This window comes from Doryrhamphus excisus, chromosome 7, assembly GCF_030265055.1.
Source record: "Doryrhamphus excisus isolate RoL2022-K1 chromosome 7, RoL_Dexc_1.0, whole genome shotgun sequence".
NCBI classification, from domain to species: Eukaryota; Metazoa; Chordata; class Actinopteri; order Syngnathiformes; family Syngnathidae; genus Doryrhamphus; species Doryrhamphus excisus.
In genome coordinates, this window is record NC_080472.1 from 20,957,070 (window position 1) to 20,980,286 (window position 23,217).

The window sequence follows — 23,217 nt, forward strand, 5'->3', positions numbered from 1 at the left end:
TCCATCCATCCATCCATCTTCTTCCGCTCATCAAAGGTCAGGTCACGGGGCATCCATCCATCCATCCTCTTCCGCTCATCCAAGGTCAGGTCGCGGGGGCATCCATCCATCCTTTCATCTATCCATCCGTCCACCCACCCACCCATCCATCCTCTTCCGCTCATCCAAGGTCAGGTCGTGGGGGCATCCATCCATCCATCCTTCCATATATCCATCCATCCATCCATCCTTCCATTCATTCATCCATCCTCTTCCGCTCATCCAAGGTCAGGCCACGGGGGCATCCATCCATCCATCCACTTCCGCTCATTAAAGGTCATGTCACGGGGGCATCCATCCATCCATATTTCCATCCTCTTCCACTCATCCAAGGTCAGGTCGCGAGGGCATCCATCCATCCATCCTTCCATATATCCATCCATCCATCCATCTTCTTCCGCTCATCAAAGGTCAGGTCACGGGGGCATCCATCCATCCATCCTCTTCCGCTCATCCAAGGTCAGGTCGTGGGGGCATCCATCCATCCATCCTTCCATATATCCATCCATCCATCCATCCTTCCATCCATTCATCCATCCTCTTCTGCTCATCCAAGGTCAGGTCGCGGGGGCATCCATCCATCCATCCATCCATCCTCTTCCGCTCATCAAAGGTCAGGCCACGGGGGCATCCATCCATCCATCCATCCATCCATAGTATATCCATCCTCTTCCGCTCATCCAAGGTCAGGTCGCGGGGGCATCCATCCATCCATCCATCCATATATCCATCCATCCATCCGTCCTTCCACCCATCCATCCATCCTCTTCTGCTTATCCAATGTTGCGAGGGCATCCATCCATCCATCCATCCAACCATCTTGATTAAGGAATATGACTTGTCATCAACCCAATGAGATGCTGGTGTGAAGGCAATAAAGGACGTGATCATTGGAGGGAAATGATGGAACTGAAGCTGCACTTACTTGAATTTGCGTATGTTCTTGTCGCTGTGGTGGCTGTGTGTACTTTGTGTACTTTTGTGTACCTGAGAGATGGAAGACAACAATTAATTATTGGTCATTAGCTTCATTTAATTGAAATACCTTGAAAGAACATCACGTTTACACTTGGAGTTTGGCATATCTGAAAAGGAACAGGAAGAGGTTCCACAGTACAATTCCCTTCATTAAAACCAAATCTAGGTTGGAAACTAATACACATTCCCTTCGGGGTACTTGTGTGTGTGTGTGTGTGTGTGTGTGTGGACACTTAAATAATTAAATGTGCATGAAATGACTTCATATTCCGCTTGTCAAGGCTGGTGATTCCCCAGCACCGGCGGCTTAGGATAATAGGCGGCCATTATGTAGCAAGAATGTCCAAACAACAAGTCAGAAACAAAGCGTGACTGCTAAGGGGGCGTGGCCAACACACACACACACAGCCAACACTTGTGATCAATCAGGCCTTTTGCTGACCCCCCCCCCCACACTTAAAATAAGGAACCTTTATGAGCGCATGGCAGCTGACTCAAACGTTCAGACTACCTGGTTTTGTTGTTGACACGAGTAGACCAGAAGCTGCAGATATGATCTCCGCATGCTTTAACCCTTGTATTATGTTACGGGTCAATTTGACCCGTTTCAGTTTTTGTGTTGACCAAAGTACTGGTTATCCTTTCTTTTTCTTCATGAAATTTTGTGACTTTTCCTCATCTAGGGTCATGAACACAAAAACTGAAATGGGTCAAATTGACCCGTAACATAATACAAGGTTAACTAGCATGATTTGTTAACAAATCATGCTAGCATAACTAGCATGATTTGTTATCATGCTAGCATAACTAGCATAACAAATGCTAATGCTAGCATAACAAATCATGCTAGCATAACTAGCATGATGCTAGCATAACTAGCATGATTTGTTAACAAATCATGCTAGCATAACTAGCATGATTTGTTATCATGCTAGCATAACTAGCATAACAAATGCTAATGCTAGCATAACAAATCATGCTAGCATAACTAGCATGATGCTAGCATAACTAGCATGATTTAACAAATCATGCTAGCATAACTAGCATGATTTGTTATCATGCTAGCATAACTAGCATAACAAATGCTAATGCTAGCATAACAAATCATGCTAGCATAACAAATCATGCTAGCATAACTAGCATGATGCTAGCATAACTAGCATGATTTGTTATCATGCTAGCATAACTAGCATAACAAATGCTAATGCTAGCATAACAAATCATGCTAGCATAACTAGCATGATGCTAGCATAACTAGCATGATTTGTTATCATGCTAGCATAACTAGCATAACAAATGCTAATGCTAGCATAACAAATCATGCTAGCATAACTAGCATGATGCTAGCATAACTAGCATGATTTGTTAACAAATCATGCTAGCATAACTAGCATGATTTGTTATCATGCTAGCATAACTAGCATAACAAATGCTAATGCTAGCATAACAAATCATGCTAGCATAACTAGCATGATTTGTTATCATGCTAGCATAACTAGCATGATTTGTTAACAAATCATGCTAGCATAACTAGCATGATTTGTTATCATGCTAGCATAACTAGCATAACAAATGCTAATGCTAGCATAACAAATCATGCTAGCATAACTAGCATGATTTGTTATCATGCTAGCATAACTAGCATGATTTGTTAACAAATTATATGTTATGTTGTATGTTGTATTATGTTACGGGTCAATTTGACCCGTTTCAGTTTTTGTATTCATGACCCTAGATGAGGAAAAGTCACAAAATTTCATGAAGAAAAAGAAAGGATAACCAGTACTTTGGTCAACACAAAAACTGAAACGGGTCAAACTGACCCGTAACATAATACAAGGGTTAAAAAAAAAAAAAAAAGCACGACAAGATGGCTACAAATCTTCACAACATGCAGGATTTTTTACGCCATGAACAATGCTGCTTTCAAGGACCCGTTCTATTTAGCTTTTGTGTTGCCAGTTGGGTCATCTTCACGTCATTTTTCCACACTTCATCACCATCATCACCGCGTGTGTGTGATGCATAATATCCCACATGGCCCCAGGGCCCCCGGGGGTGGGGGGGTGCTGAGCTATGATCAAAGCGGGCACATAGGTCGAACTTTATTAGCAGCCACTCGATAGTTGCGGCTAACAAGGACAACCGCAGAGAGTCCCTGGCAGGGGAGAGCCTCCGATGGGCCTGAGGAGGCAGCTTAAGGGAGTCCGCACGGATTTGGTTTACCTTTTGGATCCGATCCCGGGAGAGAGCTGATGAGGTGGACGTCTTTCAAGGTACGGTGTTAATGACGCGGGGCTGAAAAGGACAAAAAAAATTTATGTTAATGAGGGGTGACACTAATTCGGGGGCGGGGGGGGGGGGGGGGTATCATGCAAAAAAGTCACCTTTCAGTTGGAATTTATCTCAGGATCGTTTCATATTGTTGGGACATGAAAAATGATTTTACACATTGCATCGCCTATCCAAGCACACACAGGTATAAATATGTATAAATAATAAATTAATTTTTATTAATTAATATAAATTTTTAAAAATATCAAAAAAAAAATCCAAATATTTTTTTTAATATAAATATTAATTATTAATTAATAAATTATTAATATCTTAATAACCCGTGTGTATATGATGTAACAATTCATCTTCTAAATAAAACAATAGCAATAACAAATACAAGCGACAAATGTGAACATTTTCCAGGCCGATCGATCATTCCCAATGCTTTCCTCTCGGTGTGCCAGCCTTCTCTGATGCTATGATGTCATCAAATGTGGCATTGTGTAATCAGGTAACTAACGTACAAACACGCGTGTGCATGAGTGCACATGCGGACGTGATCTGGGTTAGAATTCATAAATATGGTCGTTACACCAATTCGAAGCATCTTCTTGGTCTTTACTTAACATATTTAGAGCATGTTACATGAAATAAGTTATGATGCAGTTGGGACATAAGGCATACAATGCATGAGCGCACGAGTGCTGGTGCGGCTGTGCTACAACTGGCAAATATAACTGTTAAGGCATCCTCTCGACTTTACTTTACATATTTATAGCATGTTACATGAAATAAGGGATTATGCAGTTGGGACATAAGGCATACGATGCATGAGCGCACGAGTGCTGGTGCAGCTGTGCTACAACTGGCAAATATAACTGTTAAGGCATCTCCTTGACTTTACTTTACATATTTATAACGTGTTACATGAAATAAGTTATGATGCAGTTGGGACATAAGGCGTACGATGCATGAGCGCACGAGTGCTGGTGCAGCGGTGCTACAACTGGCAAATATAACTGTTAAGGCATCATCTCGACTTTACTTTACATATTTATAGCATGTTACATGAAATAAGGGATTATGCAGTTGGTACTTAAGACATACAATGCATGAGCGCACGAGTGCTGGTGCAGCTGTGCTCCGGGCTACAACTGGCAAATATAACTGTTAAGGCATCCTCTCGACTTTACTTTACATATTTATAACGTGTTACATGAAATGAGGGATTATGCAGTTGGTACGTAAGATATACAAGGCATGAGCGCACGAGTGCTGGTGCGGCTGTGCTACAACTGGCAAATAGTATAACTTAAGGCATCTCTTCGACTTTACTTTACGTATTTATAACATGTTACATGAGATAAGGGATTATGCAGTTGGGACATAAGGCATACAAGGCATGAGCGCACGAGTGCTGGTGCAGCTGTGATCCGGACTACAACTGGCAAATATAACTGTTAAGGCATCTCCTCGACTTTACATATTTATAGCATGTTACATGAAATAAGTTATGATGCAGTTGGGACATAAGGCGTACGAGGCATGAGCGCACGAGTGCTGGTGCAGCTGTGCTACAACTGGCAAATATAACTGTTAGGGCATCTCCTTGACTTTACATATTTATAGCATGTTACATGAAATAAGGGATTATGCAGTTGGGACGTAAGACATACAAGGCATGAGCGCACGAGTGCTGGTGCAGCTGTGCTACAACTGGCAAATATAACTGTTAAGGCATCTCCTCGACTTTACATATTTATAGCATGTTACATGAAATAAGGGATTAAGCAGTTTGGTAATTATTATGATAAAGATATGCAATGTCTCCAATGGTGCACGAGTGCCAGGAGGTTTAGGAGTAAACTCTTGTTTCCTCCCAGCTTTCCTTCTCTCACTCCTTTCCAACGAGTCCACTTGAATCTGACAACCGCTAGACAACGCAAAGCATTCCCATCTGATCCGCCATGGGGAAGACCGGACAGAGTACGGTGGATCTAAACTCCCCGTCTGACGTCAAACAAGCCGTTCCTTTTGAGGAACTGGACCAGGTGACGCCCCCTATGGAGCAGGAGGAGAAAAAAGAGGAGCCCCCCGATAGAGGAAGCTGGAAGGGCAAGTTCGATTTCCTGCTGTCATGCGTGGGGTACGCCATCGGCTTGGGGAACGTGTGGAGGTTCCCGTATTTGTGCGGGAAGAACGGCGGAGGTAACAAAGTCACATCGTTCCGGATGGAACACAAAATCATTCATTCATTCCATTCAAGGAGCCTTCCTGATCCCATATTTCCTGACGCTGGTGTTCGCCGGAATACCGCTGTTCTTCCTGGAGACGTCCCTGGGACAGTTCACCTCCGTGGGGGGCTTGGGAGTTTGGAAGCTCATGCCGATGATGAAAGGTATGAACATAAATGGCCTTCCATCCATCCATCCATCCATCCATCCATTCTTCCATCTATCCATCCATCCATTCTTCCTTTCATCCTTCCATCCATTCATCCTTCCATCAATCACCCATCCTTCCATCCATCCAACCTTCCTTCCATCCATCTATTCATCCATCCTTCCTTCCTTCCATCCATCCACCCATCCATCCATCCATCCATCATCCATCCTTCCATTCATTCATCCTTCCAGCCATCCTTCCATCAATCATCCATCCTTCCATCCATCCAACCTTCCTTGCATCCATCCTTCCTCCACCCATCCTTCCACCAAACCTTCCATCCATCCATTCTTCCATCCATCCTTCTATCCATCCATCCACCCTTCCTTCCTTCCTTCCTTCCATCCTTCTATCCATCCATCCATCCATCCATCCTTCCTTCCTTCCTTCCATCCATCCTTCTATCATCCAGCCAGCCATCCATCCTTCCTTCCATCTATGCATCCATCCATCCAACCATCCTTCCTTCCATCCATCCATCCACTCATCCATCCTTCCTTCCATCCATCCATCCACCCATCCATCATCCATCCTTCCAGCCATCAATCATACATCCTTCATCCATCCAACCTTCCTTGCATCCATGCTTCCTTCCACCCATCCTTCCACCCAACCTTCCATCCATCCATTCTTCCATCCATCCTTCTATCCATCATCCATCCACCCTTCCTTCCTTCCATCCTTCTATCCATCCATCCACCCTTCCTTCCATCCATCCTTCTATCCATCCATCCAGCCTTTCATCCTTCCTTCCTTCCATCCATCCAACCTTCCTTCCTTCCATCCATCCTTCTATCATCCAGCCAGCCATCCATCCTTCCTTCCATCTATGCATCCATCCATCCAACCTTCCATCCATCCTTCTATCCATCCAGCCATCTATCCTTCCTTCCATCCATCTATCCAACCTTCCTTCCATCCATTCAACCTTCCTTCTATCCATCCATCCTTCCTTCCATCCATCCAACCTTGCTTCCATCCATCCATCCATCCTTCCAAGGTCAGGTCATGGGGGCAGCAGCCTAAGCAGGGAGACCAAGATGTTCCCAGGGTCTTCCCTGAGGCCCCCTCCTGAGGCCCCCTACCGGTCGGACATTTCCTCCCCAGGGAGGTGTCCGGAAGTCATCCTGACCAGATGCCTAAGCCACCTCATCTGGCTCCTATTAGGAGGAGCGGAGGAGCAACGGTTGTGCTCTGAGTTTCTCCCGGATGTCAATACTTTAACTTTATCTGTACGGGCGAGCCCAGCCACCCTAAGGAGGAAACTCATATCAGCTGCTAGCATCCGCCATCTTGTCCTTTGGGTCACTAGCGTAGGAAGGTGTGATTGGGAGGTGGATCAAACGTCTTCACTCGCTGCAGGTGTCGGTCTGGCTGCGGTGGTGCTGTCCTTCTGGCTCAACATCTACTACATCATCATCATCGCCTGGGCGCTCTACTACTTGTTCAATTCCTTCGGTTCGGTACTGCAGCCTCCAGTTACAAAATGGATGCCATTGGATCTCCAACATGTACCGAAAATATACTGTCCTCCGTGCAGGAGCTTCCCTGGCAAAACTGCAACAATCCCTGGAACACGGACAAATGTTTCAGCAACTACAGCCTGGCGGACACCACCAACCTCACCAGCGCCGTCACCGAGTTCTGGGAGTGAGTGGAAGCCATGCTGGATGTCAGAAGATCATTGGTATTCCCGCGCTCATCTGCCGATTCATCCGCAGGCGTAACATGCACCAGCTGTCCGGCGGTCTGGAGGAACCAGGAGAGCTTCGTTGGCCTCTGGTGGGCACCCTGGCACTGGCCTGGGTCCTCGTTTATTTCTCAATCTGGAAGGGAGTGGAGTGGACCGGGAAGGTCAGATGTTCTCCTGCGATTAACTTGCTGTGTACTTTGAATGGGGGTTCTCCAAGATGTAGGTCTGGGATTTAGAGGAATGATCCAATGGTCCCGAAGTCTCAGAGTCCAGAGTCCAGAGTCAGACATAAGCAATCGACATTGGATGGATATTTTCATGTGTTCCCAAATTCAGGTGGTGTACTTCTCAGCCACCTATCCCTACTTCATGCTCTTCATCCTGTTCTTCCGGGGCGTCACCCTGCCGGGGGCCATCGATGGCATCCGCTTCTACATCACGCCCAACTTCAACAAGCTGACAAGCTCCGAGGTATGCCCATCAAAACACTGACGGAGTAGCAAATGCTGAATAAATCGTTTTTTTTAAATGTAGATTTTCTTGGATAAAAGCACAGAATTCACGTTTAACCCCCCCCCCCAAAAAAAAAAAAAATAAAAAAAAAAATTGGAGATACCTGACAATATTTCTTTGATTTTGTTTAAAATTAATTAACTTATTTTAAAGAACGTAAAAATCACATTTCTTTGTTCCGTTTTTTAGTCATCAATGCTAGTCAAAGTCAAGTCAAAGTCAACTTTATTGACTTCAACTTCAATTGACAGGGATAATATTGTTTGGGGGGGCTGCACAGCGGTCGAGTGGTTAGCGCGCAGACCTCACAGCTAGGAGACCCGAGTTCAATTCCACCCTCGGCCATCTCTGTGTGGGGTTTGCATGTTCTCCCCGTGGGTTTTCTCCGGGTTCCAAAAACATGCTAGGTTAATTAGCCACTCCAAATTATCCATAGGTATGAATGTGAGTGTGAATGGTTGTTTGTCTATATGTGCCCTGTGATTGGCTGGCTGGCCACCAGTCCAGGGTGTACCCCGCCTCTCGCCTGAAGACAGCTGGGATAGGCTCCAGCACCCCCGCGACCCTCGTGAGGAAAAGCGGTAGAAAATGAATGAATGAATGAGTTCTGCTCCTATTTTGTGTGGAAGTGGTAACTTTTTGGCTTCTTACTTTGTCTTTCCCCACCCTCGGCCATCTCTGTGTGGAGTTTGCATGTTCTCCCCGTGCATGCGTGGGTTTTCTCCGGGTACTCCGGTTTCCTCCCACATTCCAAAAACATGCTAGGTTAATTAGCGACTCCAAATTGTCCATAGGTATGAATGTGAGTGTGAATGGTTGTTTGTCTATATGTGCCCTGTGATTGGCTGGCCACCAGTCCAGGGTGTACCCCGCCTCTCGCCCCAAGAAGACAGCTGGGATCGGCTCCAGCACCTCCCTCGACCCTCGTGCTGGATCCCAGCTGACTCGGGTCTCCTAGATGTGAGGTCTGCGTGCTAACCACTCGACCACCGTGCAACCCCCCAAACAATATTATCCCTGTCAATTGAAAAGCATGTACAGTATCTCCAAATGTTTATTATTATGTAGTATTATGTTATTTGACAATAAAGTTGACTTTGACTTGACTTTGACTAGTATTGATGACTAAAAAACAGAACAAAGAAAGGGTCGCGGGGGTGCTGGAGCCTATCCCAGCTGTCTTCGGGCGAGAGGCGGGGTACACCCTGGACTGGTGGCCAGCCAGCCAATCACAGGGCACATATAGACAAACAACCATTCACACTCACATTCATACCTATGGACAATTTGGAGTGGCTAATTAACCTAGCATGTTTTTGGAATGTGGGAGGAAACCGGAGTACCCGGAGAAAACCCACGCATGCACGGGGAGAACATGTAAACTCCACACAGAGATGGCCGAGGGTGGGAATTGAACCCTGGTCTCCTGGCTGTGAGGTCTGCGCGCGAACCACTTGACCACCGTGCCGCCCTGAAATGTGATTTTTCCGTTCTAGTAAAGTTAATTAATTTTAAACAAAATGAAAGAAATATTGTCAGGTATCTCCAAATGTGGTCTTGAATATTCCGTACGCTCCAGCTTAGCCGCCATTCCAGTCAGGACAAGTACTATGGAATATTTTGTGTATAAAAAAGTGGCGTTCCGTGCTTTTTATGGATTATTGGATTATGGAGTATTATTCCAATACGTGTACCTGCTGTGTGTCAGGTGTGGCTGGATGCCGCCACTCAGATCTTCTTCTCGTACGGCCTGGGCCTGGGTTCTCTCATCGCGCTGGGGAGCTACAACAGCTACAATAACGACGTCTACAAGTACGACCCTTTGTAAAAAAAAAGGAGATAGTCTTCTTCTCATGATCCTTGCTGGACATTTCAGGGACTCCATCATCGTGTGTTGCATCAACTCCTGCACGAGCATGTTTGCAGGCTTTGTCATCTTCTCCATTGTGGGATTCATGTCCAACATCACCAAGAAGCCTGTGCGGGAGCTGGCCGCTTCAGGTGGAGTATTCGATAATCCCGTGTTGGAAAGAAAAGGTACGAAAGTCGACCATGTTGGAACCCCACAGGTCCTGGTCTGGCGTTCTTGGCTTACCCTCAGGCCGTCACCCAGCTTCCCATGTCGTCTCTGTGGGCCATCCTCTTCTTCTCTATGCTCATGATGCTGGGCTTGGACAGTCAGGTACACACACACATACACACACACATAGCGCAGGAAAGGAAAGCTAGCAATAACACGGAATGAAGGCAGCTTAGCTTAGCCTAGCCTAGCTTAGCCTAGCCTTGGTTGACACCTCACTGCTTTTTAAGGCAAGTTTGTTTGATTAAAAGTTCAAATAGAAACATAAAATGTTTATTTTCTGCTATGTAAATAAGGAAAGCTAGCAATAACACAGAATGAAGGCAGCTTAGCTTAGCTTAGCCTAGCCTAGCTTAGCACCTCACTGCTTTTTAAGGCAAGTTTGTTTGATTAAAAGTTCAAATCAATATATAAAATGTTTATTTTCTGCTATTTAAGTAAGGAAAGCTAGCAATAACACGGAATGAAGGCAGCTTAGCTTAGCCTAGCTTAGCCTAGCTTTGGTTGACACCTCACTGCTTTTTAAGGCAAGTATGTTTGATTAAAAGTTCAAATAGAAATATAAAATGTTTATTTTCTGCTATTTAAGTAAGGAAAGCTAGCAATAACACAGAATGAAGGCAGCTTAGCTTAGCCTAGCCTAGCCTAGGTTGACACCTCACTGCTTTTTAAGGCAAGTTGTTTGATTAAAAGTTCAAATAGAATTATAAAATGTTTATTTTCTGCTATTTAAGTAAGGAAAGCTAGCAATAACATGGAATGAAGGCAGCTTAGCTTAGCCTAGCCTAGCCTAGCCTAGCCTTGGTTGACGCCTCACTGCTTTTTAAGGCAAGTTTGTTTGATTAAAAGTTCAAATAGAAATATAACATGTTTATTTTCTGCTATTTAAGTCAGGAAAGCTAGCAATAACACGGAATGAAAGCAGTTTAGCTTAGCCTAGCCTAGCTTAGCCTAGCCTTGGTTGACACCTCACTGCTATTTAAGGCAAGTTTGTTTGATTAAAAGTTCAAATAAAAATATAAAATGTTTATTTTCTGCTATTTAAGTAAGGAAAGCTAGCAATAACATGGAATGAAGGCAGCTTAGCCTAGCCTAGCTTAGCCTAGCCTAGCCTTGGTTGACACCTCACTGCTTTTTAAGGCAAGTTTGTTTGATTAAAAGTTCAAATAGAAATATAAAATATTTATTTTCCGCTATTTAAGTAAGGAACGCTAGCAATAACACGGAATGAAGGCAGTTTAGCTTAGCCTAGCCTAGCTTAGCCTAGCTTTGGTTGACGCCTCACTGCTTTTTAAGGCAAGTTTGTTTGATTAAAAGTTCAAATAGAAATATAAAATGCTTGTTTTCTGCTATTTAAGTAAGGAAAGTTAGCAATAACACGGAATGAAGGCAGCTTAGCCTAGCTTAGCTTAGCCTAGCCTTGGTTGACACCTCACTGCTTTTTAAGGCAAGTTTGTTTGATTAAAAGTTCAAATAGAAATATAAAATGTTTATTTTCTGCTATTTAAGTAAGGGAAGCTAGCAATAACACACAATGAAGGCAGCTTAGCTTAGCCTAGCTTAGCCTAGCCTTGGTTGACACCTCACTGCTTTTTAAGGCAAGTTTGTTTGATTAAAAGTTCAAATAGAAATATAAAATGTTTATTTTCTGCTATTTAAGTAAGGAAAGCTAGCAATAACACGGAATGAAGGTAGCTTAGCCTAGCTTAGCTTAGCCTAGCCTTGGTTGACACCTCACTGCTTTTTAAGGCAAGTTTGTTTGATTAAAAGTTCAAATAGAAATATAAAATGTTTATTTTCTGCTATTTAAGTAAGGAAAGCTAGCAATAACACAGAATGAAGGCAGCTTAGCTTAGCTTAGCCTAGCCTAGCACCTCACTGCCTTTTAAGGCAAGTTTGTTTAATTAAAAGTTCAAATATAAATATAAAATATTTATTTTCTGCTATTTAAGTAAGGAACGCTAGCAACAACACGGAATGAAGGCAGCTTAGCTTAGCTTAGCCTCGCCTAGCTTAGCACCTCACTGCTTTTTAAGGCAAGTTTGTTTAATTAAAAGTTCAAATCGATATATAAAATGTTTATTTTCTGCTATTTAAGTAAGGAAAGCTAGCAATAACACAGAATGAAGGCAGCTTAGCTTAGCCTAGCCTAGCTTAGCCTAGCCTTGGTTGACGCCTCACTGCTTTTTAAGGCAAGTTTGTTTGATTAAAAGTTCAAATCAATATATAAAATGTTTATTTTCTGCTATGTAAGTAAGGAAAGCTAGCAATAACACAGAATGAAGGCAGCTTAGCTTAGCTTAGCCTAGCCTAGCTTAGCACCTCACTGCTTTTTAAGGCAAGTTTGTTTAATTAAAAGTTCAAATCAATATATAAAATGTTTATTTTCTGCTATTTAAGTAAGGAACGCTAGCAATAACACGGAATGAAGGCAGTTTAGCTTAGCCTAGCTTAGCCTAGCTTTGGTTGATGCCTCACTGCTTTTTAAGGCAAGTTTGTTTGATTAAAAGTTCAAATAGAAATATAAAATGCTTGTTTTCTGCTATTTAAGTAAGGAAAGTTAGCAATAACACGGAATGAAGGCAGCTTAGCCTAGCCTAGCTTAGCCTAGCCTTGGTTGACACCTCACTGCTTTTTAAGACAAGTTTGTTTAATTAAAAGTTCAAATAGAAATATAAAATGTTTATTTTCTGCTATGTAAGTAAGGAAAGCTAGCAATAACACAGAATGAAGGCAGCTTAGCTTAGCTTAGCTTAGCCTAGCTTAGCCTAGCCTTGGTTGACACCTCACTGCTTTTTAAGGCAAGTTTGTTTGATTAAAAGTTCAAATAGAAACATAAAATGTTTATTTTCTGCTATTTAAGTAAGGAAAGCTAGCAATAACACGGAATGAAGGCAGCTTAGCCTAGCCTATCTTAGCTTAGCCTTGGTTGACGCCTCACTGCTTTTTAAGGCAAGTTTGTTGAATTAAAAGTTCAAATCGATATATAAAATGTTTATTTTCTGCTATTTAAGTAAGGAAAGCTAGCAATAACACAGAATGAAGGCAGCTTAGCTTAGCTTAGCCTAGCCTAGCTTAGCAGCTCACTGCTTTTTAAGGCAAGTTTGTTTAATTAAAAGTACAACTCGATATATAAAATGTTTATTTTCTACTATTTAAGTAAGGAAAGCTAGCAATAACACAGAATGAAGGCAGCTTAGCTTAGCTTAGCCTAGCCTAGCTTAGCACCTCACTGCTTTTTAAGGCAAGTTTGTTTAATTAAAAGTTCAAATCGATATATAAAATGTTTATTTTCTGCTATTTAAGTAAGGAAAGCTAGCAATAACACGGAATGAAGGCATCTTAGCTTAGCTTAGCCTAGCCTAGCTTAGCACCTCACTGCTTTTTAAGGCAAGTTTGTTTAATTAAAAGTTCAAATCAATATATAAAATGTTTATTTTCTGCTATTCAAGTAAGGAACGCTAGCAATAACACGGAATGAAGGCAGCTTAGCTTAGCCTAGCTTAGCCTAGCCTAGCCTTGGTTGACGCCTCACTGCTATTTAAGGCAAGTATTTTTGATTAAAAGTTCAAATAGAAATATAACATGTTTATTTTCCGCTATTTAAGTAAGGAAAGCTAGCAATAACACTGAATGAAGGCAGCTTAGCCTAGCCTAGCCTAGCTTAGCCTAGCCTGGCTCTGCAGACAAAGCCATTGTGATTGTCCAATCAGTTCTGCACGGTGGAAGGCTTCATCACAGCTCTCATGGACGAGTACCCCTTACTGCTGAGGAAGAGGAAGAAGAGCTTCATCCTCATGGTCTGCTTCATCTCCTTCATCATCGGGTTCTCCAACATCACACAGGTGTGTCAGCATCTGCCGTCACCCACGTGATGACAAACTGACGTGGCGTGCGTCTTCCAGGGCGGCCTGTACGTCTTCAAGCTCTTCGACTACTACTCAGCCAGCGGGATGTGTCTCCTCTTCCTGGTCTTCTTCGAGACGGTCTCCATCGCCTGGTTGTACGGTAGGAACCATCTCGGCCGGTTACGACCGCTCGTCTCTGTGACGCAATCGCAATGTTTACGTTTCACGTCAGGAGCTGACAGGTTCTACAAGGACATCGAGGACATGATCGGATACCGACCCTGCGCTTGGTGGAAACTTTGTTGGAAGTTTTTCACACCGCTTATCTGTCTGGTAGGTCGGGATACGTGAGAATACCCCAAAATACTTTGCATTAAAATACTTTACCGGTTGTGCAGGGGTGTCAAATGGCTGCCTTCTATGTGGAGATGTTGCAGCAGATGATGAACAGCAACATTGTCTCCCACGGCCTAAATTTAAGGATGCTAGCATGCTAGCACTAAGCTAAAATACTTGATTAATATAGTTAGCTAGTGTTAGCATTTAGCTTAGCAGCTCGCTGTGTCGGTAATTATTAATATGGAGTTTTTTTTTAATGTTTAACAATGTAGGTAAAAAATTACAAACTAAACTAAGTCAAACTTTGCCTGTTTAGCCTAGCTTAGCTTAGCCTAGCATAGCCATTTCACATTGGTTGACACCTCACTGCTTTTTAAGACAAGTTTTGTTTGATTAAAAGTTCAAATAGAAAGATAAAATATTTATTTTCTGCTATTTAAGTAAGGAAAGCTAGCAATAACGTGGAATGAAGGCAGCTTAGCCTAGCCTAGCTTAGCCTAGCCTTCGTTGACACCACACTGCTTTTTAAGGCAAGTTTGTTTAATTAAAAGTTCAAATCGATATATAAAATATTTATTTTCTGCTATTTAAGTGAGGAAAGCTAGCAATAACACGGAATGTAGGCAGCTTAGCCTAGCCTAGCTTAGCCTAGCCCTGGTTGACGCCTCACTGCTTTTTAAGGCAAGTTTGTTTGATTAAAAGTTCAAATAGAAATATAAAATGTTTATTTTCTGCTATTTAAGTAAGGAAAGCTAACAAAAACACGGAATGAAGGCAGCTTAGCCTAGCCTAGCCTAGCTTAGCCAAGCCTTGGTTGACACCACACTGCTTTTTAAGACAAGTTTGTTTGATTAAAAGTTCAAATAGAAACATAAAATGTTTAATTTCTGCAATTTAAGTAAGGTTAGCTAGCAATAACAAGGAATGAAGGCAGCTTAGCCCAGCCTAGCTTAGCCTAGCTTAGCTTAGCCAAGCCTTGGTTGACACCACACTGCTTTTTAAGGCAAGTTTGTTTGATTAAAAGTTCAAATCCATATATAAAATGTTTATTTTCTGCTATTTAAGTAAGGAAAGCTAGCAATAACACGGAATGAAGGTAGCTTAGCCTAGCCTAGCTTAGCTTAGCCAAGCCTTGGTTGACACCTCACTGCGTTTTAAGACAAGTTTGTTTGATTAAAAATTCAAATAGAAATATAAAATGTTTATTTTCTGCTATTTAAGTAAGGAAAGCTAGCAATAACACAGAATGAAGGCAGGTTAGCCTAGCCTAGCTTAGCCTAGCTTAGCTAAGCCTTGGTTGACACCTCACTGCTTTTTAAGGCAAGTTTGTTTGATTAAAAGTTCAAATAGAAATATAAAATGTTTATTTTCTGCTATTTAAGTAAGGAAAGCTAGCAATAACACGGACGAAATGAAGGCAGCTTAGCCTAGCCTAGCTTAGCCTAGCCTTAGTTGACACCTCACTGCTTTTTAAGGCAAGTTTGTTTGATTAAAAATTAAAATAGAAATATAAAATGTTTATTTTCTGCTATTTTAGTAAGGAAAGCTAGCAATAACACGGAATGAAGGCAGCTTAGCCTAGCCTAGCTTAGCCTAGCCTTAGTTGACACCTCACTGCTTTTTAAGGCAAGTTTGTTTGATTAAAAATTAAAATAGAAATATAAAATGTTTATTTTCTGCTATTTTAGTAAGGAAAGCTAGCAATAACACGGAATGAAGGCAGCTAAGCCTAGCTTAGCCTAGCTTAGCTTAGCCAAGCCTTGGTTGACACCACACTGCTTTTTAAGACAAGTTTGTTTGATTAAAAGTTAAAATCAATATATAAAATGTTTATTTTCTGCTATTTAAGTAAGGAAAGCTAGCAATAACACGGAATGAAGGTAGCTTAGCCTAGCCTAGCTTAGCTTAGCCAAGCCTTGGTTGACGCCACACTGCTATTTAAGCAATAACACGGAATGAAGGCAGCCTGACGCTATTCTACTTTTCAAAATGACCTGAACGGTTCTTTCAGGGCGTGTTTACCTTCAGCGCCGTGGAGATGACGCCCCTGACCCTGGGCAAGTACGTGTACCCGCTGTGGGGCCAAACCATCGGCTGGTTCATGGCAATGTCCTCCATGGTTCTCATCCCGGGTTACGTCATCTACATGTTCTGCAGAACGCCGGGTAGCGTCAAGCAGGTTAGCATCGTCGTCGTCGTCGTTGTTGTTGTCATGCACATGCCGATGAATGAAAAAACAAAAAGATGTCATGTCAGGTGGTACAAAAATACGTTTATCTTTTTACCTTCAGCGCTGGAAGAGGATGACAACATCCCAGCAGGACGACAAACCATCAGGTCATGACCTTTTCACTCAAATTGTTGGCGAAGCTCCCGTCTAGAACCGCAACCCTCCTGGAAAATATTCACCTTTAACCTCTGTTTAATCTTTCAGTGTCAGTTATGTGTCTTATTTTTGTTTACATAATGAACAAAACACAAAAACAATTAGAAAAATGTAAATATATGCTGCTTATACTGTGTTACTAAATAATATTTTGATTATTTTTAGCAAGGATATTGTTTAAAGCAAACATGGTATCGCGATAAATGAAGTAGTGTGAAAAAAAATGCAGTTTTTTTCTGAAGTTAGCTTTTTGTCAAGAACTGCAACAAGTGTACTTTGAATGAAACCGTAAGAGGTATTTTTATTCCTGTACCTTGTACTGCATATGCATGAACTAAAATGTGTATAAAAAAAAAAAAAAAACATCTGGGAATGCTTTGTGGTGTTAAAGCTGCAGGAAAAGGGGCGTTTAAAGCAACACAACATAGCGCTGGATGGACTGGAATCCTATTTAATAGCATGTTGATATACTGCAGAGACAGGTCAAAGGGTGGAATTTGACTGTGGGAAGTGATGGTGCATTTCTCTCACACTCCCTTTTCCCACTTCCCACTATCATGAATGTGTTTTTTTTTCCCTTTACATCAACATTCCCGAACATTTTCGGAGTCATTCATGAAGCAGTGCATTTGTATGGGACAGCCCTTTGGTCAGTGTCCTGTATGTGAAGGTCCGCCACTCACGGGACTCCCGAAATGCTACATTGGTTGCCGTGCTTACGTCCCCTCAACGCACACACGCACATACACACACGAGTAAAGCATTTCCGGAAAAAAAGCAAAAAGGCGACTGAACGGGGGAGAAAAAAAGCAGATATTAGCCACTGTGCATCCTACTGTCAGTGTATTTGTTTGACTGGGGGGGGGGTTAGAATAATAATATCTTTTTTTTCAAATGGCTTCAGCCTTCATGTGCTCACACTTGATTCAATCATGCACAAAAACATACTCTGGGATAACATGCAAAGCCAACAAACTTCATATTGTAATGTTTATCAAGCCAATAAGTACAAATAAATCCCATAATAAATCATCTGCCTATGTTTTCGCTTGGGGTGCGTTTGTTATTTTAAAAAAAAAACAAAACTTGTTATTTTACACGAACTAGGCGGGACTGGTGGAGGACGGGTGTGTCCAAACCACAAATTGACTGGAATAATCGTGGCGTCATTTAAGTTGACTAGTCGGGTCTGGAAGCTGCTTTTCGGGAGGGAGGGAGGGAGGGAAGGGTTATGCAAATTGACTGAAATAATCATCACATTTCTAATAATGTAAATTAAGTTGACTAGTCGGGTCTGGAAGCGGCTTTTAAGGAGGGAGGGGTTATGCAAATTGACTGAAATAATCATCACATTTCTGATAATGTAAATTAAGTTGACTAGTCGGGTCTGGAAGTGGCTTTTAAGGAGGGAGGGGTTATGCAAATTGACTGAAAGTCATCACATTTCTGATTATGTAAATTAAGTTGACTAGTCGGGTTTGGAAGCTGCTTTTCGGGAGGGAGGGGTTATGCAAATTGACTGACATCACATTTGTAAAAATGTAAATTACGTTGACTAGTCGGGTCTGGAAGCTGCTTTTCAGGAGGGAGGGGTATAATGTAAATTAAGTTGACTAGTCAGGTCTGGAAGCTGCTTTTCAGGAGGGAAGGGTTATGCAAATCGACTGAAATAATCATTAAATTTTTAATTATGTAAATTAAGTTGACTAGTTGGGTCTGGAGGCTGCTTTTTCAGGAGGGAGGGGTAATAATAATGTAAATTAAGTTGACTAGTCGGGTTTGGAAGCTGCTTTTCTGGAGGGAGGGGTAATAATAATGTAAATTAAGTTGACTAGTCGGGTCTGGAAGCTGCTTTTCGGGAGGGAGGGGTAATAATAATGTAAATTAAGTTGACTAGTCGGGTCTGGAAGCTGCTTTTCAGGAGACAGGGATTATGCAAATTGACTGAAATAATCATCACATTTCTAATAATGTAAATTAAGTTGACTAGTCGGGTCTGGGAGCTGCTTTTTGGGAGGGAGGGCCTATGCAAATTGACTGAAATAGTCATAATTTATATAGTTATAATAATTTAAATTAAGTTGACTAGTCGGGTCTGGCAGCTGCCTATCGGGAGAGGTTATGCAAATTGACTGAAATAATCATCACACTTGCAATAATGTAAATTAAGATGACTAGTCGGGTTTGGATGCACATTTTCGTGAGGGAGGGGTTATGCAAATTGACTGAAATAATCATCACATTTGTAAAAATGTAAATTACGTTGACTAGTCAGGTCTGGAAGCTGCTTTTCTGGTTGGGGTTAACCCAATTGGAACACTCAAGACATTACTAATAACGTCAAACTGTCATTTGAGTTGACTAGTCGGGTCTGGAAGGGAGTGATCATTTCCGTGTGATTATCAAGAGGCTAGCTAAAGGAGGCCTGTGATATTTACAAAACAGAAATAGCTCAGCTGCGACAACAAGCTGGTGTTGGTATTTTTTCCAAGCTTTTGGGATGAATGTCAGACCAAAAGCTAAGCACGGCTGCAGATTGAGGAAGATAACACGCAGACAAAAGTGGACAGCAAAGAAAAAACCAAAAAGAGCCGGAGAAGAAAAGCAAGAGAAACATGGCGGCCACAGTGAGTCTCCGTAAGATCAAAGTTCCTCCTGCAAGCGTGTTGGAGAGATGTGTTGTCCTCCTGAATTTGCATGGAAGCAAACGGTTGTCAATCCGTTGGTCATAAATAAATCCATCCCTTGAGGAGCAAGGACATAGTCTTCTCTTCTGGAGCCCTAGCGACAATCAAGCTTTCTTTTTATTCAAGTGGAGGCTTTTTTTGTTGATATTTTTGGCACAAGAGTCATCGATGAGGATGAAGGGAGGAAGGGAAAGAGAGGGAGGAAGGAAGGAAGAGAGGGAGGGAAGGAAGGGAGGATGGTGTTATTATCTTCTCCTGCGTCCTGGTCTGCTGCCTTTTAATAAGCGAGAGTTAAAAGTGGCAAATAGTTCTAAAAACGTGTTTTGAAAATCCACGTGTAGTCAAGTAAAGTCCTATGTCCTATGTATGTACGTATGTATGTACGTACGTATATGCTCCATGTTTCTTCTTCTTTCTTTAAAATGGTCATCTAAGCGTATATGCCTAAATAGAAGCATAGAAGTGTGATTTGTCCATCCATTCATATATCTATCATTCATCCATCCATCCATCCACTATCCATCCGTCCATCCATCCATTCCTCCATCCATCCTATCCATCTGTCCATCCATCCTATCCATCCATCTATCTGTTCATCCATCCATCCATCCATCTATCCATCAACCATCTATCCATCCATCCATCCTCCACCCATCCATCCGTCTATCCATCCATCCATCTATCTATCATCCATCCATCCATCTGTCTATCATCCATCTATCTATCATCTATCCGTCCATCCATTAATTCTATCCATCTGTCTGTCCATCCATTCATCCATCCATCTATCTGTTCATCCATCCATCCATCTATCCGTCCATCCATCCATCCATCCGTCCGTCCATCCATCCATCTATACATCCACTCATCCATCTATCCATCAACCATCTATCCATCCATCCATCCTCCACCCATCCATCCGTCTATCCATCCATCAATCTATCATCCATCCATCCATCTGTTTATCCATCCATCTATCTATCATCTATCCGTCCATCCATCCATTCTATCCATCTGTCCATCCATTCATCCATCCATCTATCTGTTCATCCATCCATCTATCCATCCATCCATCCATCCGTCCATCCATGCACTCATCCATCTATCCATCAACCATCTATCCTCCACCCATCCATCCGTCTATCTATCATCCATCCATCCATCTGTCTATCATCTATCTATCCATCTATCCATCCATTTTCCATCCATCCATCTATCCTCCCATCCATCCGTCTATTTATCGATCTATCACCCATCCATCCATCCATCCATCTATCATCCATCCATTCACCCATCCATCCATCCATCTATCCATTCATCCATCCATTCATCCATGCATTCATCCATCCATCTGTCTATCCATCCATCTATCCATCCATCTATTCATCCATCCATCCATTCATCCATCCATCCATTTTCCATATATCCATCCATCCATCCATCCATCCATCCATATATCTATCTATCATCTGTATGTACATGATGGACAGTGATTCTATTTACACCATGCTCCGAGAGCCACTCGGGGTCCGATGTAGACTGAGGCGGGGGTCAGGGGGGATGTACTGGTGCGGGTGGTTGTACGGCGGCGGCGGTGGGGGGAGCGGGGGCTGGTGGCCGTCACCCCCGCCGCCGTGCGAGTTGTCGGGCGAGCGAAGCGGCGTGGACGTGGCCGACTGGCTGAGCTGGTAATGCTGGTGGTGGAGGTGGTGGTGGTGGTGGTGGTGGAGCGGGTGGGCAGGCGCGTGGCTGAGGAAGGCCTCCATGCGGGCGTGGCCGCTGTTGTCCAGCATGATGACCTTGACGATCTGCTGACACTGGATGAGCGTCTCGGGCCGCAGATCGGCCATGCTGGCGGCCGGCGGCGGATGCGGCAATGGCGGCGGCGGCGGCTGGGGGTATGGCCGGTGGGCGGGGGTGCTGGCCGCCGAGCGCAGCTGCAGATGTTGAGGTGGAGGCGCCGCCGGGCCCTGGGTTAGCCCCGGGTGGAAGAGCAGCTCCCCCCGGTGGTTAAGAAGGGCCGCGCTCTCGGGACTCGTGCTGAGCTGGTACGTCTGAAGCCTGTTGTGAATTGACACCTAGTTTAGAAAACAGCCAAGAGAACAGCATCAAATGTTATCAAACCGGTTCCTCCTCTAAGGTCCGTCAAGCCCTCTTATTCATTTTGGGGGGGGTGTGGGGTGTGGGGGGGGTGGGTGTGAAGGTGGTGGTGAGGTCATGATAAACACACGCACAGGCACCCACACACACTTTGTGGCGTTCTCCAGAGTGCTGTGAAGAGGAGCATCCATTTGGGGTCGGGGTGACGGGGGGGACGGGGACGGGGATGGGGGGGGCACTAATAGGATTGTGTGTGTGTGTGTGTGTGTGTGGAGGGGGGGGAGGGTGAGCCCGGTGGTTCCAAAGGGGACACTGAGGGCACCTGTATCGCCCTTCCAAACCACTGTGTGGCGCTATGGGGACAGCTGACAAGGGGGACACTTGGGTTTGGGTTGGGGGGGGGGGCCGGGACACAGGAAAAAAAGAGGAGGTGAGCAGACAAGCACAGACGCCCACAAGCAACAAGTCACAATGCAAACGTCACATTGCTACGCTCTTCTAATCTAGCAGGAAATCCTCATTTTTACTCCTCTGGATCCTATCCAACATTCCCGGGGGAGGGGGGCGGGGGGCCGGGGTCAAAGGTGGCATCATCTTTCCGTGTCATGCTGCCGGGTAAGCACGAGAGGAGGTCGCCGTCCGTCACCGCTTGTCTCATCCGATCGGATCTTCGTCAAGGCAGCACTTTGGGAACCTTGCACGAGAACTTCCTTCTGATTGCAGATGGATGGGTGGAGACATGCCGGAAGATGGACGCTTCCTTCCCCCGCTTCCTCTTTTCCTTGCGTTCCGACACGAATGCGCTTTGACAGCTAACGTTTCATTCCCACCAGCCGCTGACATTTACGGCGAGGGGGGGGGGGACTCGCGTTGGAAGGACAAACCACAAATGCTGACCTGGGGTGTCGTCAGCGCGGGGGTGTGGGGGGGGGGACGGTTTTCCGAGTTGTCGGAATTGCGCTGATAAAAGCAATATATTCCCTTCAATGGTGGTTTCTAATGGAGCTCCGTGTGGCTGCGTGATTGGCCACTCTACCTCCAGGGGGCGCCATGGGGGAGAAGGTCATCACCACAGCCTAGCATATAGCACCTAGCATATAGCGCCTAGCATATAGCATCTAGCATACAGCGCCTAGCATATAGCATCCAGCATATAGCGCCTAGCATATAGCATCTAGCATACAGCGCCTAGCATATAGCATCCAGCATATAGCGCCTAGCATATAGCACCTAGCATATAACGATTAGCATATAACCCCTAGCATATAACACCGAGCATATAGTGCCTAGCATATAGCGCCTAAAATATAGCATCTAGCATACAGTGCCTAGCATATAGCATCCAGCATATAGCGCCTAGCATATAGCATCTAGCATACAGTGCCTAGCATATAGCACCTAGCATATAACGATTAGCATATAACCCCTAGCATATAACACCGAGCATATAGTGCCTAGCATATAGCATCCAGCATATAACGATTAGCATATAACCCCTAGCATACAACACCGAGCATATAGTGCCTAGCATATAGCGCCTAGCATATAGCATCCAGCATATAGTGCCTAGCATATAGCATATAGCATCTAGCATACAGCGCCTAGCATATAGCACCTAGCATATAACGATTAGCATATAACCCCTAGCATATAACACCGAGCATATAGTGCCTAGCATATAGCATCCAGCATATAGCGCCTAGCATATAGCATCTAGCATACAGCGCCTAGCATATAGCACCTAGCATATAACGATTAGCATATAACCCCTAGCATATAACACCGAGCATATAGTGCCTAGCATATAGCATCCAGCATATAGCGCCTAGCAT

General features: G+C 43.6%; 2 protein-coding genes across 7 annotated transcripts in view; one reads left to right on the plus strand and one right to left on the minus strand.

The window, feature by feature from the left end:
- Positions 1-3,142: 3,142 nt before the first annotated feature.
- LOC131132293 (sodium- and chloride-dependent GABA transporter 1-like) lies at positions 3,143-17,647 on the plus strand. 2 transcript variants are annotated; one of them, XM_058077800.1, is made up of 15 exons: positions 3,143-3,293; positions 5,178-5,502; positions 5,561-5,692; positions 7,102-7,202; positions 7,280-7,389; positions 7,461-7,593; positions 7,769-7,903; positions 9,654-9,757; positions 9,822-9,946; positions 10,015-10,127; positions 13,739-13,870; positions 13,931-14,033; positions 14,106-14,206; positions 16,224-16,391; positions 16,504-17,641. In XM_058077800.1, exons 2-15 carry the CDS (start codon positions 5,262-5,264, stop codon positions 16,591-16,593), a joined length of 1,788 nt encoding a protein of 595 aa, XP_057933783.1. In that variant the 5' UTR covers positions 3,143-3,293; positions 5,178-5,261; the 3' UTR covers positions 16,594-17,641. The 2 variants fall into 2 exon arrangements, with proteins under 2 accessions (XP_057933783.1, XP_057933782.1); XM_058077799.1 differs by having other exon boundaries at positions 13,931-14,206; positions 16,504-17,647.
- The window catches only part of iqsec3a (IQ motif and Sec7 domain ArfGEF 3a), a 65,277-nt gene continuing 55,654 nt past the window's right edge, over positions 13,595-23,217 (minus strand). For 3 of the 5 annotated variants that reach the window (XM_058077797.1, XM_058077796.1, XM_058077794.1), the window contains exon 14: positions 21,146-21,346. In XM_058077797.1, coding sequence (XP_057933780.1) covers positions 21,296-21,346 — 51 coding nt within the window. In that variant the 3' untranslated portion in view covers positions 21,146-21,295. Of the gene's footprint in view, positions 14,070-15,952; positions 21,364-23,217 lie in introns of those variants that run through there. The other 2 variants (XR_009130345.1, XM_058077793.1) reach the window with 2 other exon arrangements.

Bases quoted from the DNA above. Each gene is read 5' to 3' on its own strand.
- LOC131132293 (XM_058077799.1), top strand. From the start codon at position 5,262: ATGGGGAAGACCGGACAGAGTACGGTGGATCTAAACTCCCCGTCTGAC. The intron at 5,503-5,560 runs GTAACAAAGTCA...ATTCCATTCAAG, and splicing joins GTGCGGGAAGAACGGCGGAG to GAGCCTTCCTGATCCCATAT. The intron at 7,904-9,653 runs GTATGCCCATCA...GCTGTGTGTCAG, and splicing joins ACAAGCTGACAAGCTCCGAG to GTGTGGCTGGATGCCGCCAC.